This window comes from Podarcis erhardii (assembly GCF_964252035.2).
Source record: "Podarcis erhardii genome assembly, chromosome: 8".
Taxonomy (NCBI): domain Eukaryota; kingdom Metazoa; phylum Chordata; class Lepidosauria; order Squamata; family Lacertidae; genus Podarcis; species Podarcis erhardii.
Window position 1 is genome coordinate 12242491 of NC_138499.1, and position 18925 is coordinate 12261415.

Below are 18925 nucleotides of genomic sequence, written 5' to 3' on the forward strand. Positions count from 1 at the left end.
ATAGCCAAACTGCCTGGTTGCCTGTGGCAAGTTAAGATTACCTTTGAGCAGCCGAGCAAGAAAGCTCTTGAAAAAATGGAAGAAGAATACACTTTCTTTTTTCTTTCAGGCTATCGGTAATGCCACAGATTACCAACATAGGTTTGTTTGGGCATGCAGACTCGTGCATATTCTTATGGGCTAGGAATTTTTGTAGACCTGTTTGTCAAGTGTGATGAAGAATGGGCACAATCATTCCTCCAAATGTTACAATTTCCAAAACATATTTTCTGGTGATCTGGGAGGTTGATTTTTTTACTCTCAAGTTTCAGCTGCTCAGGTAAGAAGGCCAGCTCCCAGCTTGTGCAGGATTAGCAGTCTCTTTGCCCAGAAAGCAAAGTAGTAGCTGTCCAAGGAAACCAGAGCAGTCTTTTGGTTTTCTGGCACAGCAAAACTGCCCCCTGCCAGTCTTTTCACAAATGAAATGAGAAAACACCGAAATACATGATGTAGTAGAACATGGTCATCATCTGTGGTTTAGCATTCACAGTGGCTGTTCTCAAGAAATACTAATGATCGCAATTGTTTACAGTTGACATGTCCAAATTGGTTGGTGCTTTTCTGACTTAATGATGGTTTTTTGATTGGGCCCACACCACTGAACAGTAGTGAACTGTTAGGTTGTCCTTTTCCCCCTTGCATGTTCAGTTACTTGTTACCATGTAATACTGATTTTTATGTTAAAACCCCACAAGCTAAGATGAAGCATCAGATATGTCAGTTCCCTTAGTCAACAAATTACTTGTAATAGGGCCTCTGATTCCAATTGAGAGGACTTGAAGGTTTGGTAACATTGGCTCCACCTGTTGACTCACACAAGGTGCTGTTAGGCGGCTCCTGTTAACACACACTCTCTCTCTCTCCCTCTCCCTCTCTCTCTCTCTCTCTCTCACACACACACACACACACCGCTATCTGAATAGCAACTGTGGCGTTAGCAGAATTCTTGCCATATGCATTGCAGCTGCTCCCACTTGTTGCATATGTGTTTTGGATTCTACCCAGGAGCGAGCAGCTGAAGTGCATAATAAGGAGAGAACTCCGTTGGAGCCTCTGTTGCAGTTCATTTTGGAAGGGACCGGGTCAATGAGCCCATCGCCTATAGGTTGTTTCTGTGCGATCAAGCACCTCATATGCACAAAGCCCTCACCTCCTTGGGACCTGGGACTTTGATCCTCTGGGGTCTGAATTTGGCTACCAGGCCCCACATTTCTTATGCTTATTCGGTGTGTAAGAGAGATACTCAGAAAGTGTTCAGCGGCATTAAGGCTGTTCTCTGCTCTTTACTCGGGAGCATTTAGTCACTGGGAGGTGTTTGATTAGGAACACGTTATATTGATACTTTCAAACTATTTTCCCCCCTTAATTTTTTAAAATAAAGAGATGTGGATACTAGTGAAAATAGGCTGGTATTTAAGCAGGGGCTTAAATGGTGCCTCAGGTTACAGGCGCTTCAGGTTACAGACGCTTCAGGTTACAGACTCCACTAACCTACAAATAGTACCTCGGGTTAAGAACTTTGCTTCAGGATGAGAACAGAAATCGTGTTGCGGCAGCGCAGCGGCAGCAGCGGGAGGCCCCATTAGCTAAACTAACACTTGCCCGATTCTGCTGCTACCTATTCCATATTACTATATTAGGTAACATACATGAAATCACATTATGTCTTCCGTAGTATTCTGGATACAGTGGTACCTCGGGTTACATATGCTTCAGGTTACAGACTCCGCTAACCCAGAAATAGGTTAAGAACTTTGCTTCAGGATGAGAACAGAAATCGTGTGGCGGCAGCACAGCAGCAGCAGGAGGCCCCATTAGCTAAAGTGGTACCTCAGGTTAAGAACAGTTTCAGGTTAAGAACGGACCCCTGGAACGAATTAAGTACTTAACCCGAGGTACCACTGTAACTTTGTCCAGATTTTCACTTCGGGGAATATGGCAACCCTACATTCAAAGCACTCTTTAAATTTTATTTGAACAATTTTTCTTTCTTTAAAATTTATAATCCACTCTTCTTAACCCGAGGCACCACTGTACTTGCTTTCTTTAAGAGCTCTTAAGTATCTTTAATGCACAATTCAATATTGTAGTAGTAGTGCCTCTTTGACCTCTCAGTGGCTTTTGATATCATTGACCATGGTATCCTGGAGTGGCTGTTGAAGTTAGGGTTGGGTGTCACTACTTTGTGGTGCTTCCAGTCCTGCTTGGACGGTTATTTCTGGAGGGTGATGCTGGAGGAGTGCTCTTCAGCTCTGTTCTGTTTCTTCAAATCTTCTCCCTTTTTCTTTAGAGGTGCTTGCATGGGTCTATATCCCCCCCCTCCCCGCAAGTTGAGAGAGAAAATACATGAACTGTTATGCGAAACTTTAGTGGAGTTGGTTTCACATGTTCTTCTTTTATGTTTTTAGATTGGGAACAAAAACAGAGAAGCACTGGCTATAGGTGAGAATTTCACTCTGTGTGTGTGTGTGTGTGTGTGTGTGTGTGTCGCACCCAGGTTTTGGCTAAGGCAGCCTTCTCCATCAGGGTGCCCTTTGAATGTTGTTGGGCTACAACATCTGTGACCGTTGACCGACCGTGCTAACTGGGGGCTGGTGGCAGTTGTCACACAGAGGGCCCCAGGTCCCAAGACTGGCCTAAGGGAACTAAATCACTGTGTATGTTGTTCCTATGCATAATGCTAACGCACATTAGAAATCCTTTGGACAGAAAGGCAGGATATAAGCACTGTCCTGCTCCTTTTCAGGAGTGTTGGCACAGGTGTTCACGTTTTAGTGCTTCGAAGGTATCTTAAAGGGCACACAAATATTTGGTCTGCACAAAAATATTGTCTTCCTAAATATTGATACGAGTTTCACATGAGCTGCAGTCATCTGTGTGTGTAAGTGTCCACTTTATGTTATAGTTTTCTAATGAAGTTTATCACCTAAGAAGCAATCTTGGTTTTTGTTAGTACCCATAAACTGGTATGAGAGAACTTTATAGGATGTCCCTGGTGAAAGAAAGTTGTTTTTTTCTCTCCTGAGATACTAGACAAGAATACTAAATAAGAAAATGCTCTTTCATTTATTTCATGTCCTTTTCTTTTTCTGTAGCGTGCTTTTGAATAACACAAGAGACCACCCCAATGTAATAGGCTTTACTCTTGAGTAGTCGTGTATAGGATTATTCTGTTCATTAGTCACCTACTTGATAAGACAAGCAGTCTAAATACTGGGTCCAATAAATGTCCTGATGCTGCAGTTATTGCTGAAGCTAAGCGACTGTGGGGTGTAATCAGTTACCTGGATTGGAGACCCTGGGGAGACCCAAGAAAAATGGGTTAGGAGTATAGTAATATTTAGTATCTATTTAAATACAGCTTAGATCAGAGCTTTCCAAACTTTTCATGTTGGTGACACACTTTTTGGACATGCATCATTTTTAGACAGAGTAATTCAGTTTTTGGGGATGCAGGTGGCGCTGTGGGTTAAACCACGGAACCTAGGACTTGCCAATCACAAGGTCGGCGGTTCGAATCCCCGCGATGGGGTGAGCTCCCGTTGCTCAGTCCCTGCTCCTGCCAACCTAGCAGTTCGAAAGCACGTCAAAGTGCAAGTAGATAAATAGGTACCACTCCAGCAGGAAGGTAAACAGTGTTTCTGTGTGCTGCTCTAGTTTGCCAGTCATGCTGGCCACCTGCTCCTTCGGCCAATAAAGCGAGATGAGTGCCACAACCCCAGAGTCAGCCATGACTGGACCTAATGGTCAGGGGTCCCTTTACCTTTACCTTTAATTCAGTTTTACAGTGGTACCTTGGGTTACAAACACATTTCCCGCGCTTAGTTTTACCTTGAGTTCCTCCCCCCCCTCCCCCAGAGCTGCTTTCATTATTATAAATATTGCACAACATGTTGATATCAATTTCTCCTCACTGTGAAGAGTAGAGTTTCGAAAATGCATTCACTTTTGACAGCTTTTCAGAGAAAACCATTAAGAAGTATTATTCTATTTGCAGCTCTGACCTCCTAAATTATGTATTACTTTGGGCAACATGAGCTGGTATACTTAAAATCGACCACTAGATGTCAGCAGTACAAAAGAGAATGCTGAATGATGGGGTAGGAATGACAAACATGACTCAGAAGGAAATTCATAAAATATTTTTTCATGCTCACAGTAAATGTATAATTACGGCAGTTGCATTATTTCCAGTCTTGTACATGTATGGAAGTTAATTTCACTATCCCCTAAAATCTGTTTCTTATGCCATCTCTGGTTACATTGACTTTAGAAAAGAGAATCTCAGTCTCCTGAATAAAAGGGTATGTATAAGATTTTGCATTGCCAAAACAGAGGGTTGGATTAGATTATCCTCATGGCCCCTTCCAACTCAATGATTCTGTGAAAAGATCTCCTTTATCAATATGCATTAATAGTTACAGTTGTACCTCCGCTTACGTATTCCTCTGGATATGTAAACTTTGGGATGCAAACGCGGCAAACCCAGAAGTATTTTTCTGGGTTTCACCCCGCACGCATGAGCAGAAGCGCTAAACTGTGCCATGCACAGAAGCAGTCCTCCAGTTGCGAATTTCTCGGGATGTGGCCGGACCTCCGGAACGGATCCCATTCGCAACTGGAGGTGGTACTGTATATGGAGATTGCTAAACTCAACTCTGTGAATAGGAAAGGAAAAGGAAAACACGTTATCTTCAGGTGTCCAGTCTTTTCTGCTGTTACATGATGGCCGTTGCCGGAGAAGCTTCTGGGAAGGGAGGAGGCAAACAGTGGGTTGGTTCCAGCAAGGCTCCTGTAGGAGGCCTCACTGTTGCAAAGAGCTCTAGTGGAATGGTGGCTGATACGAGTTGTTTGTTATGGCTTGAGTAGACATCTCCAGATCCAAGCTGTTGCATGTCCCTTAGTTTAGCAGAGGCAAAACAGCAGTAGACTAGAATCGGAGGTTATTAACTAATGTGACCCAAAATTTGTAGCATGAGGAGAGAAAAGCAATGCAATTCTAGAACCAGCATGGCATAATGATTATAGTATCGGACAGGGACCAGAGAGATATGATTTTAAGTCTCCACTCAGCGATGACGCTCACTAGATGACAGTAACTAACTCTCTGGTGAACCTATTTCAAAGGGTGACTGTAAAGATTATTATTACTATTTTTATATATTTAATTTATATCCTGCCCTATACCTGGAGGTCTCAGGGCGGTTCACAGAACAAAATCTAAATACAGTGGTACCTTGGGTTAAGAACTTAATTTGTTCCGGAGATCTGTTCTTAACCTGAAACACCACTTTAGCTAATGGGGCCTCCTGCTGTGCCGCGGCGGCGATATTTCTGTTCTCATCCTCAAGCAAAGTTCTTAACCCGAGGTACTATTTCTGGGTTAGCAGAGTCTGTAACCTGAAGCGTCTGTAATCCAAGGTACCATTGTTTTCAATCAATCCTTTATTAGGCATAGCAAACCACACATTATAAAACCAACACCGTATACAGATTATGGAAAGTACGAATTCAGCATAACAATTTGCATAAGTAATATAGTATAACGCTACCACATCACCGACCAATCAAGGACCACTAAATCTCTCTATAATGGCCCAGCCTTTTCCACTGTTCAAACGACAAAATATATAATCAGAATTAAAACAATGACCCAATAACACCCCCACAGAAAAGAGCCACATTTTAAAAGGGTATAGGCTGTCGAACAGATCAACCAAAGGCCTGGTTCAAAAGGAACGTTTTTGCCTGGCACCTAAAGGTGTATAATGAAGGCGCCAGGCAAACTTCCCTGGGGAGAGAGCATTCCCCAGATGGGGAGCCACTGCAGAAAAGGCCCTGTTCTCGTGTTGCCACCCTCCAGACCTTTCAAGGAGGAAGCACATGAAGAAGGGCCTCAGAAGATGATCTCAGGGTCTGGGAAGGTTCATAAGGAGAGAGGTGGTCCTGGGCCGTTTAAGGCTTTATAGGTCAAAGCCAGCACTTTGAATTGGGCCCAGAAACTATTTGGAAGCCAGTGCAGTTGGACCAGGATCAGTGTAAAATGCTTAAGCCACCTTGCTTCAGTGAGCAACCTGGCCGCTGAATTCTGCACTAGCTGAAGTTTCCGAACCGTCTTCAGAGGCAGCTCTGTATATACCGTATTTTTCGCACCATAGGGCGCACCAGACCATAGGGCGCACCCAGTTTTTAGGGGGGGAAATCAAGGAAAAAAATATTTCCACGTCAAATAAATCCCGGGAGAGGCTGCGTGGGGCTAAAGAATCCATAGCCCCGTGCAGCCTCTCCTTGCCGGAGGGGTTGCGCGCGGCTATGGAAGAAGGCAAGGCAGCGAGCGGGATGGATCCCGCTCACTGCTTTGGCTTCCCCTTTAGCCCCGTGCAGCCTCTCCATCCCAGGAGACGCTGCACAGGGCTAAAGAAGCCATAGCCCCGTGCAGCCTCTCCCTGCCGGAGGGGTTGCGCGCGGCTATGGCAGAAGCCTGCATTCGCTCCATAGGACGCACACACATTTCCCCTCCATTTTTGGAGGGGAAAAACTGCGTCCAATAGAGCGAAAAATACGGTAATGCATTGCAGTAATCTAACCTTGAAGTTACCAGAGCATAGACACCAGTAGTTAGGCTATCCCTGTCCAGATAGGGCGTAGCTGGGCCACCATCCGAAGCTGATGGAAGGCACTTGAATGTACAGGAGGAGACCCATGTGCACAGACTTGGGAACCTTCGGAGGAAAGGTGGCATTAGAATAAAATAATTGTGGTGCATTGTTTGGATTTGACTTACGACACAGTAGTGAAAGGGAAAACCAAAGCCTAGTCACCACTGACTACTGTGGCCCCTGATTCCTAACATTTCCAGGCATTAATCCAACTAAAGTACTTACCAGTCAGCATAATAAAATAATGCACACAGTAAGGAGCAAACCAGATGTGACAGGGCCATAGTGATGTATCTTCCCTATTTGCTTATTATTATTAATGTATGTTTATCTTGCTCTTCCTCCTGAAGGAGCCTAGGGCAGCCATACAACATCTCCGTTTTAATTTTTTTTTTTAATTGTCTCTCTGTGCGTGTTTCAATCTGCTTTCTTTATCTGAAAAGAAGCATTGGGTGCGAGAAGAAACCTCCATTGCTATCTCTTATTGCACACTGCTGCTTTTTAAGCTCATTTTCTCCAGCCCATTTCCAGTACTGAGTTGAGGAGGCAAAAAATGACTTAAAAGTTTATTTCTCTGCCCTCCCTTGTGCCCTCCATTTTGTGTAAAGAGTAAACCCTCCCCCTTTTGTATAAGCGTGGAGCAGGCATTGTATGAAAATCCACATGGCTTGCCCTATCACATCCAGTTTGGCCTGGAGATGATGTTTTAGTGTGTTGAGAAGTAATTGCGAGTTTTTATATTCTCTTTGCTATTAGATTCAGCTTCAGCCTCTCCAAATGATTTTTTTTTTATCCGAATCTCTTGCTGGAAAAGGAGAGCACTAGTATCTCACTATGCAAGACTGCTTTCTGTGCATTGCTTTCATAAGTAGCATGCTTGGATATATAAAGAGAACCAGTTGGCTGCTCAGTTTAGGATGTTGCCTGTTGCTAAGGGCCATTTTACCTGACTAATCTTATCTGTGTTAAGAATCTCTTCTTAGCCTGCAGCTCAGAGTTGTGGCATGCTAAGAGAGGATGTTACCAAATCCTGTTCTCCTTAGATGCCCAGCAATTAGTCCTTTTTATTTCAGTATTAGATTGACTTGCTTGTCTGATGTTCCTGGACATTTCAATGTCATGCAGCCAGCACCTTGGAATTTTGTGCTAAAAATATGCTAAAAATATTTTAAGGAATGCATTATGCAAGTCAAGCAGGTTTGCACAGATTTAAGTTTGCATGCAGTCACTGCCATGTTGTTTCCAGTAGGAGTAAATACTAATCAGTTAATTATTTAGAACTGGAAAAACTGAGTGATAATTGTTGTATGTTTGAAGTTATATATCACCATTCTAACTTGACAGAGCTGTGTAGCTTGAAAGCTACAGAACTGTGGCGCTTGTGTATTGTTAGAACAGAGCCTTATTCCATTTTCACAGATTGTAATATCATAGAATTATAGAGTTGGAAGGGGCACAATGGTCATCTAGTCCAGCCCCCTGCAATGCAGGAATCTTTTTCTGTTGGTACTCAAACCCGTAGCCCTGAGATTAAGAGTCTCATTCTCTACCGACTGAAAGGAAGAGGAAACCACAATAGTGGTGTGTTACCTACGGCCGAACAGTTTTATGCCGCTTTAAAAAAAAAAAATTTACTCAAAACAGCTAATACAAGTGGCAATAAAAAACATGACAAATGACTAAAAATAACTTTAAAAGCTCCTTGCAACCAAAGCACATCAGTTTAACAAACAACCTCAAACTACTTTTATTAAAACACAGCGTTAGGTGCAAATGGTTGGGTCCATAACTCTCTCATGATGAGAACTGGATTAGGGCCTTAGTTGCTTTTTTGCAGGGAGGGGAGAATTTCTTTGTGATTCCAGTTTATTCTGTACAAGTTTTAACAGGATTATCTCCAAACAGACATCTGCTGGCCCAGTGGGAGTTCACCTCCCTCTCCCTGCCTTGCAACCCCCACAAATCTCCAAACTCTGCGCTGGAGGTTGGGGTACCCTCAGACAAATACCGGGGGGGGCTGCAGTGGGAGGAGAGAAAGGGGAAATCTGCTTTCATAGCATTGGATTTCACTCTTTAGCTTAAGTCTCTTGAAACTCTGCTCCTTTGAGAATTATTAAGAAAAAGGCACATTATAGAAGTCATGCCTCCTTCTGTGGTTAGAGAATTAGCTCTAAAATCATGCTATCTTTTCCCGTCTGATTTATCTTATTGACTTTGATCTTCTGCATTGTTTTTTTTCCAAGCGAAAAAGCACAACAGTCCCGCCCCCCCCCCAAAACTCGTCAGTTCTTGGCGGTGAAAAATTCTGTATCTCTGCTTGTTCCTCCATAAATATTGAAAACGAGGGAGCGAGGTTACCACTCACTGAGCCGCGAGTCTTGTTCACCAGTTGGGAACAAAATAGTTATTAACCTACTCTTACCCCTGAGGGGAGTCATCTCTGGTTCTTGGGAATTTCTATTACATCCCGTAATTCTCCTTCGTTTTATCTCGACGGAGCCCAAGCTGAAATGTGCCTGGGATGTTTTCAGAATGAAGGCCGTGCGTGCCAGTGTTGTTTTGAAAATATGCCTGGGCTTTCCGCCTGTCTGAATTTGACATGGCACTCTGCATCAGACAACCCCATAAGGCTGTAATGGGCAGAGTAATTGTAATCAAATGTGGCATCCCGTATGTCTTATTCTGCGAAAGTAGGTCAAATTGGAAGCAGCGTTTCTCCGGAATTCCCACAACCTGGTTCCACAGGGCCTAAGAGAGCTGTTTGCTGATACCATAGAAACCGCTGGGAGGGATTAGGAGACGCTAAGCAAGGGCAGTCAAGAGTCTTTAGTACACAACCACTAGAAACCAAAGCTGGCAAAAAACATTTAAATTTGATGCATTATTTTTAGGCCCTGGAAGGGATCCTCGGTGTAATAATCTGCTCTGACTAGTGGTGTAGAGTCACACGGCTGCAGGCGTTAAACAGGCTGCAGTTCCTCTATAGAATAGCATCAGATATTGAAAGTGAGCCCAAAGAAATAGACAAAAGCTAAGGATTAAAGTTAAGTAGATACATGAGCTTTAAGGGGTGGGAGGAAGAATAAGCAAGCCTTTTTTTGATTTTTTTTTTACAAATAGGAATTATTTACAATCCTTAGAAACTATTCTTTAATATGTGGCATTCACATATTTCCCCCCTCTGTTACTGAACACCAGCAAAGGACTGTTCAACTTGATGAGATATGAAAAGATGTCTCTGCTCATTCTAATTGATTTCTCAAGTGGCATCAAAAAATGATGATACAGTTCATTGCAATTATTTGTACCAGTGCACTGTTTGGTTCCCGTGGTTGCTTGCTTTGTGTGTATGTATGTCTTATGGCCAGAACAAATTGACTTGATAAGCAGAGCAGTCCAAGCCCCCTTCTCCTAGCTCTCCTGGCTGAGCCCACCAAGACAGTGTTACTGCCATTGCACACCATCATCTGGGGCGGTATGTGGTACTAGCAGCAGTAATGACAGAAACTATCATAAAACAATAGAATCTCAAGTCACATAGCAAGAATTGCTGGCCTTTCAAATTAAATATGACAGGTACACTGAATAGCTTTTTAAACTCTTAAGAAGCCACCAGACACAACAACACATCCCCTTCCTCTCCTGCTTTTGCAGCCCGCCATGCCTGTCCCACCTCCCCGAAATCTGGAAATTTATTCTGCAAGGAAGCTGACCCCATTGGATGTTATTCAAGAGCATTTGCTGCCAGGAGATGAAGTGACTGGTATATTATGTTAGTGAGGCTCTTCCCTGCTTTCCCTTCCCCCACTTCAAATAAAGCAGTATTCTTAGGTAGACTGCATCGCATCTAACAGACATCAGCTGAACTTTAATTTTGCTTCCAAGGGGAACTCATGGGAAGCGGGCTTAGAAAGCGAAATTCTTACAGCTGGATACGAAAATGAATTAAATTGTCATAGCCAGATTATTTTATTTATTAAATTTGTACGCCACCCTTCATCTGAAGATCTCAGGACAATTCACAGCATAAAAATACTGGATAAAAGCAGAAAATGCATCCTAAAAGCAAAAGAGAACAAACCAATAACCCCTCTCCCCTCCCAGACAATTCAGGTGTGGACTCTGTTGAATTGGTGGAGGGGAAAAATTGGTGATGCTGTGATGTATTTGGGGAATAAATCTATCTCGGTATGGTATGGCAGTCTTTGTATTGCAGGGCCTTCTGAAATACAAACTTCTGCTGTAAAAAACATCCAAGCTTACAGCCTTGCCAGTTTTATTGAGGGCCAAGTACTTTATCCTTCACACACCAGTAATAGCTTTTTGAACAGACGATTTCATGCACCGTTCAAGCCACACTCTGCTGGCTTTCCAAGAATATCTTTCTTTTCAATGTGATACCTTGGAGCACAGACTTGACATCTTGTTAAACTGTCAGCACTTGAGATTCTTAGATCTAAAACGAGGCATTTCTGCAGTGCCATCCATCTTAATGGACCTGTAGCCCTTTTCAAAATGTAATAACATGCTTGCACAAAAATGGCCGCCGACCGTTGCATGGTTGAAGCAGAGTGATTTTTGTAGCGAAGTGTACAGACTAGATACAACAGAAAACTATGTTTTATCCCATATGTCTCAGGAAATATGAATAAACCTCTAGTGTTTAAACAAAAAATTAAAAAAAAATCCTTCCAGTAGCACCTTAGAGACCAAGGTGCTACTGGAAGGAATTTTTTTATTTTTTGTTTCGACTACGGCAGACCAACACGGCTACCTACCTACTAGGTAGTGTACCTACCTAGTGTTTAATTTCCTACATGGAAAGAATCCTTTATCAAAAGAAGAGTTTGGTCACGTGGCGCTTGCCTTGCATTCTGAAGAGGTGCATTCTAGATATGCCTTTACTCCCTCAGTGAGAACTAGGCCTGGGTTTTGTGCTGCCATGAATGACCGGGACTTTTGCAGTTCTACTCTTGCTGTATTGTTGTGCTGCGGAGTTCATATGTTTGTGTGGCACTTACTTTGTGTTCATTGGTTTGCATTCTGCCTCTGCAGCTACATTAGGAGTACCAACTGTTGCCCTCAAGAAACATTTTATTGGCTATAATAAAAGCGCAAACAATCAAATAACAATAGACATGACCCACCTTTCCCTTCCTAGCACACTTTTCTTTTTTTTTTGGGGGGGGGGAGATCCAGGGAAGTAGAACAGGTAGCTGCATATATCAAGAGAAGAGAAGGCGGACTATAGAAGAGAAACGGAAAATGCTTTTTAGGTATTGCTGGGTATCTGAAATGTTCTTATAGACTAGGAATGGGGAACCTGCAGATTCTGGATGTCTCTGAACTTCAACTCCCACAATCGCTGACCATTGGCCATGTCGGCTGACTGGAGTCCAACTACGTCTGAATGGCCTCAGGTACCTCACTCCCATTTCGGACTTGGAGTTTTGAATCCATTAAAATGAACTAGAAAAGGCTGTCAAACTTTGCTATCATCCATAGATATTCTGAAGTGAAACAGTGTGAGAAGAGGGTGCCTGCGAAACACAGCCATACAGAATTGGATATTTTGAAATTCTAATTTATGAACAGTGTATTATGGGCATCTGACTTCTATGAGTACAATTGGGGAGCTTCATGGTGTGAGATTTTCTCTTGCATTCTGATGGATGTTCTTCTGTCTGCTATTGGGTAACCCACTTTTCAGCTGTTGGATGTGTTGGGAAGTTGGAAACAATACTCCATTGCTTGGATCATACAGGAACTTAAAATACAGGAGTACCTGGAAAGTTAATGCATTTCCCCCCTGTTAATCTCCTATTCTTTTTTAAAAGAAATATTCTTTGTCTTTTCTCATTGTCTCAACAGGTACCTTAGCATGGGGAACCTTCTTAAAGTTTTGACGTGCACAGACCTTGAGCAGGGACCAAATTTTTTCCTTGACTTTGAAAGTGAGAACATTAAAAAAAATATGTATCTTTTATCTTGTGCCCTAAGTAGTCCAAAGAGAGTCTACCAGTTAGACTCACTTTTGCATGTACTTTTATTTGTGCGCATGTTGCTGCCTCTTTGTAAACACAGCTTCAAGTTTGGGAGCAACTGCAGAGGTAGCATGTGAATGAAGGGGGTCTAAGTAGTTGTTTTTATAATTTACAATGTTTAATATCAATTTGTATTTACTGCTGTGAAAATCAGATGCTGCTGTGCTTCTGGGCCTCCTTTGATGAAGTCATAGAAGAATCTGCCTGTTGCCTTATGCCTTTTGCATCTTAACACCCAGTTCAGAAGTTCGTATCTCATCTTAATAAGCCAAGGGATGCACAAGCCTTTTGTCTCAGATGTAGCTCCTTCATGGCACACCTGGGGGAACCAGAAAGTCTATAATTAACCACAGTTTCCCCTTTCATCTGAGTGGGGAAACTATGGCTAGCAGCTTCAGAACAAGCCAAGGTCTTAAACCACAGCTTAAACTTTGTTTAAGACCCTGACTTGCCCCCAGTTCAGATGCTACTTCCCAGTTCAAATGAAATTGGAAACTGTAAGGGGGCATTTGAAGTGCCCGTGTGTTCAGACAAAAGGCCTGTGAATATCAATGGAAATTAAATGAAGCGACAAATGTTTGATTGCAGTCTGTGAGTTTCTAGCTCACACTCAGTTGCATGTAGCTTTAACATTGCTTATTTTAAATGGTCATTAAGATCTGTTTAGAATTGCCTTTCCTTAAAGGAGGTATCCTAATGCCACATGTATTCAATGATGGAACTGTTTTAAAATGGTATCCGACTTAAGTCAGGACTCTGAGCTAGATCTACTGAAGCTAACTTAATTTGATTTCATATGCATTTTATTTCATGATTGCATGAGCTATCTTGTTAGGGCTATGCCCTAAGAAATGGCCTTTTTATAAGGATGCAATAACGACAACAGCTTTTCCCACCAAAAACATCTCCCTTGCGGTAGCAAGTATAATTTTGCTGTTAAATAGAGAAATTTTCTAGAATGGCATGTGAATTCCAGATCTTAAATAAGAGTTGGTATTCAATTAGATTTTACTCAAGAGCAGACTCACTGAAATTAAAATTAGCTTAACCCAAGGGTCTTGTAAAACTTAGCTGAATACCACCCAAGGAATTTTTAATAGAACAGATGCTGTACCAACATGGATTTGAACAGTATTAGTATCTGATTTTGTATTCTACTCCTAAATGCCACTCATGACATCTGACCAAAGGTCTGTGTGCGGCTTTTATCCAGCTAGGCACCTTCTGTTTTTGATCTGGAGCAATGATAAATAGCCCAGTGCCCAGGACTCACGCCCTGTACACAAATGCCACACAGTCCACATACCTGTTGGTATTATTTCATAGGCACAAATGAGCCTGCCTTCTGCTGAGCTGGGCCTTTGGTCAATCTAGCTGAGTATTCTGTACCCTGACTGACAGCTGCTCTCCAGCATCTAAGGGTCTTTCCCATCACCTGATGCCTGGGATCCTTTTAATGGAAGATGCCAGAGATTAAACATCAGGTCTTTTTGCACAAAGCATTTGCTCTGATCTGTGGCGCTTCCCTTCTTCTGTGTTGCACGGCAAGGTTGATTAAAATTGTAGATGCCTATTTATTGATTTTGTATATTAAAAAAGATTACTCGGCTTACTAATTCTCTGCCTCATGTTTTCACACAAAATCAGTATACAGCTGATAAGGAGGTTCCTCACTTGCCCACAGCTGTGATATTACTATCCACATTCTGTGAGCTCTTGCTTCCTTTGCACCTCTCCCCAAAGCTAGTAAGCCTATGCTAGGGTTGCCATATTTCAAAAACTGAAAATCCGGACACAAAAGTTTTAGGAAATCAACACTTCTGACATGGGTTGCCATACACCCGGGTTTTCCTGGACATTTCCCCAATTTTCGAAAATTCTTCCCGGACTCTATTTTCAATGTGCAAATCCTGGATATGTCAGCCCTAACCTATGTGTTTCTCTAACCTAGAAGGCTTTTACCATGTAGATTGTGAAAGGCTGAACTGACCAAAGCTGTTTTGACAAACAAGGCTTCTAGATATTCCAGTTGCATTTAGACATAATGCACAGATTGCAAGTACATTTTGATAGGAAAAAGAAACCCAAACCATGTATATATGTTTAAACACTATTTTCAGGAGTATATTCAAGCACATTCAAGATGTTTATATTTGAAAATTGCGTAACTACAAATATGACTTAATATGCTGTCCTGTTGTTTAGATGCTCAACCTACAGAATCAGAAAAAGAAATTTATAATCAGGTAAATGTAGTGTTAAAGGATGCAGAAGGAATCCTGGAAGACTTGCAGTCATACAGAGGAGCCGGTCATGAAATACGAGAGGTAAAAAGCATAATTGGATGGAGTATTTTGTAATCAATTTAGTGATGCTACATGTCATACTTTGCATTAGTGATTATGACCTTAAGGTAAAGGGATCCCTGACCATTAGGTCCAGTCATAACTGACTCTGGGGTTGTGGCACTCATCTTGCTTTATTGGCCGAGGGAGTCAGCATACAGTCATGTGGCCAGCATGACTAAGCCGCTTCTGGCGAACCAGAGCAGTGCATGGAAACGCCGTTTACCTTCCCGCCGGAGCGGTACCTATTTATCTACTTGCACTTTGACGTGCTTTCGAACTGCTAGGTTGGCAGGAGCAGGGACCGAACAATGGGAGATCACCCCGTTGCGGGGATTTGAACCGCCGACCTTCTGATCGGCAAGTCCTAGGCTCTGTGGTTTAACCCACAGCGCCACCGTCCCATATGACCTTAATACAGATCACTTAAAGGTTCAGTTTCTGCCAAAGTCTCTGTAACTTTTAAATAACAGTTTGTGCACTACAAATATCATGCTCTATGTGCAAGTAATTTTTACTATCTTGTTTTAACTGCCCTCTCGGCAGTCCTGAAACAGAGGTCATTTTGGACCCTTTCCGGATAATCAGATTTATATTGCAAACATGCAGTGTGAATGTTTCTCACTTGTTGCACCAACAACCACATTTTCTTTCCTTGGCGCCACAATTCTATTTCAGGGTATCTCATTTCCCCTATCTTTTAACCACCTGTAATATTTAGTTGATGGGGGAATCCGTCACCCAGTTAGTGCCTGACATTCTTCTGATATTGTTGCATGACATGTAGTCGTGCAGGTAGCTTGGGCTAAACCATTGCTCAGCAGTGGAACATGATGACTGCATACAGAAGGCTCCAGATTCAGCCCTTGGCATCTCATGTTAAAAGGATATCAGGCACCATGTCTGGGAGAGACCTCTGCCCTGAGACCTTGGGGAGCAGCTGCCAGTTGGTGGAAGAATGATCTGACAATAGTACAAGTCTCATTAATCAGCAGTGCAATTTCCCTTCTTCCCCCCGCTCTTGCCTTTGCCATGAAGTGATCCTCGTTCTATTGACATGAGAGTGAGACTTGTGTACCGCTAGAACTTCATCTAGGCTTTTTCTCTCTCTCTGAGCTCCTCTAGGGAATGTGCATGGTCACACAGAAGTGTCTCTGTTTTGTGGTCTTATGGCTTGGTTGTCCCATGCTTTTATATGGTTTAAATGTAGAGAAAACTATACTGTAAAGCAAACATTATTATAAAGCAAACATCCTTGCTCGTGTTTAATTGTTCCAGGCAATACAGCATCCCACTGATGAGAGGCTCCAGGAGAAGGCATGGGGTGCGGTTGTCCCTCTAGTGGGCAAACTAAAGAAATTCTATGAATTTTCTCAAAGACTTGGTAAGTGTCAGTAGTAACTGATTGATTGATTTGCTCCACAATATTGTATGATCTACCATGTAATTAAGGCCAGGATCCCACGGTGTTAAGTATTTTAGCATGGTAGAATTTGTTGATATTACTTCTAATGACTTGTATTGTTAATTTACTACCTACACCGAAATGTTGACATTTACTGCTAATTTGGTGGGTTTGTTTGTTGTTGTTTGTAATTTCTAGTCTAATGTATCTTGGCACCAATATAAACTGCTTTTGAGGAAGGTTGAAGGACTCTCATTTTTTTTGGGTAGTCCACTGGCACCTAGGATTTTATAACACCTCGATTGTGGCCTGCTTTTGTAATCATCCAGAACGACAGGACATTCAACACTTTCACACTGTTTTACATAACTGTCCCCCTTGTTCTTGCATGCAGAAGCTGCATTACGAGGTCTTCTTGGGGCTCTGACAAGCACTCCATATTCTCCCACGCAGCACCTGGAGCGAGAGCAGGCTCTTGCAAAACAGTTTGCGGAAATCCTTCATTTCACACTTCGTTTTGATGAGCTGAAGGTAAGTCCAGAATTATCCCTGCATAGCACTTGTCCAAACTGTATTCTGCTCTGGTCACTGTATTCTGCTCTGGTCAGACCGCACCTGGAGTACTGTGTCCAGTTCTGGGCACCACAGTTCAAGAAGGACACTGACAAACTGGAACGTGTCCAGAGGAGGGCAACCAAAATGGTCAAAGGCCTGGAAACGATGCCTTATGAGGAACGGCTAAGGGAGCTGGGCATGTTTAGCCTGGAGAAGAGGAGGTTAAGGGGTGATATGATAGCCATGTTCAAATATATAAAAAGATGTCACATAGAGGAGGGAGAAAGGTTGTTTTCTGCTGCTCCAGAGAAGCGGACACGGAGCAATGGATCCAAACTACAAGAAAGAAGATTCCACCTAAACATTAGGAAGAACTTCCTGACAGTAAGAGATGTTTGACAGTGGAATTTGCTGCCAAGGAGTGTGGTGGAGTCTCCTTCTTTGGAGGTCTTTAAGCAGAGGCTTGACAACCATATGTCAGGAGTGCTCTGATGGTGTTTCCTGCTTGGCAGGGGGTTGGACTCGATGGCCCTTGTGGTCTCTTCCAACTCTATGATTCTATGATTCTATGGTCGCAAAGCAGCTGTGATCCGTGTTACAGCGTTGCACAGTGCTTGTTTGTCCATTGATCCGATGTTGCTGTAAACAAATATGGAAATCCCTTTCCATTTCTGCTCCTGGATGGCAGCCAAGGACTGTTAACCCTGATCTTACTGATTGTTCAAGCTCGTCACATCACTAAGGACATAAGAAGACCCCTGCTGGACCAGAACAGAGGAACATCTTAGTCCAATTACCCATTCCTCATACTGGCACAAAATGCTGGAGGTTCTCCATGCAGGGACAGTACGGCAGAGCTATCTGTCCTGCTAACAGCAGCGACTAATGCTTGCCCGATTCAGCTGCTACCTATTCCATATTACGGTATTAGGCAACACACACGAAATCACATTATGTCTTCCATAGTATTCTGGATATTTAATAGCCTAGTTATGCAGGATTCTGCCGTGACAAAAATAATATTTAGGATCCTGCCCTAGACCACCGCTTTGGTGCAGGACCTCAAGATGCTGGCCTCATTTCTCAGGTCTTCACAGAACTGAAATCCCTTGCCCCTTCAGAATGAGTTAGGGTATGATGCGCACTTGTCACCAATACATCCTCCCTCCCCACCTTTCTAGATGACGAATCCCGCAATTCAGAATGACTTCAGCTACTACAGAAGAACCTTGAGTCGTATGAGGATCAATAATGTTCCAGTAAGTACCCTTCTGTAGAAGTGAAGAAGGTATTTCTTTGTGACCCTTGTACCACTTACTCTGTTTATTCAAAACCAGTGAAGATTGTGATTTTAAAAATTTTATACTTTGGTAGGCAGAAGGAGAAAATGAAGTAAATAACGAATTGGCCAACAGAATGTCTTTATTTTATGCCGAAGCAACGCCAATGTTGAAAACCTTAAGCGATGCCACGACAAAATTCGTTTCAGAGGTATGTGCGTGAATAGACCTCCTTGTTAGGAAAACTATGGAAAACACAAGTGTGTTGTGTAAAACTGGCTTGTGCTACTGACAAGACTCCATGTTACAGACTTTTGGGTGCATCTTAATGTTGAATTTCACATGTCAGCAGTGTGATTTGAAGGTGTTAAGGGCTGTAGAATTGACTTAGTTATAGAAGAGAGGTTTCGGAATTCAGTAAATCTTGTGACTCGTCATAGAGGGCAGCGTCTCAGCGCAACTCAGTAATGCGCAGCTAAAGTTTGCTCCCTCCCTATCCCACAGCAACTTGTCTGTCTTTTGTACTTGGCTCCTAAAACTTGTCACTGAAGCTTCTCCACCAAGGGGAAGAATATTACTCTCAACATGATCAGTGTTT

General features: G+C 42.7%; 1 protein-coding gene and 1 long non-coding RNA gene across 4 annotated transcripts in view; both read left to right on the top strand.

Annotated features, from left to right (window-relative positions):
• The window catches only part of CYRIB (CYFIP related Rac1 interactor B), a 66724-nt gene that overhangs the window by 43926 nt on the left and 3873 nt on the right, over nucleotides 1–18925 (top strand). For all 3 annotated transcript variants that reach the window (XM_081874647.1, XM_081874646.1, XM_081874648.1), the window contains exons 3-9: nucleotides 2448–2481; nucleotides 12570–12652; nucleotides 14948–15069; nucleotides 16366–16471; nucleotides 16887–17023; nucleotides 18229–18306; nucleotides 18422–18538. In XM_081874647.1, coding sequence (XP_081730773.1) covers nucleotides 12580–12652; nucleotides 14948–15069; nucleotides 16366–16471; nucleotides 16887–17023; nucleotides 18229–18306; nucleotides 18422–18538 — 633 coding nt within the window. In that variant the 5' untranslated portion in view covers nucleotides 2448–2481; nucleotides 12570–12579. The remainder of the gene's footprint in view (nucleotides 1–2447; nucleotides 2482–12569; nucleotides 12653–14947; nucleotides 15070–16365; nucleotides 16472–16886; nucleotides 17024–18228; nucleotides 18307–18421; nucleotides 18539–18925) is intronic.
• Nucleotides 1–18925, top strand: part of LOC309349159 — a 174445-nt gene that overhangs the window by 24067 nt on the left and 131453 nt on the right. The window lies entirely within an intron of this gene.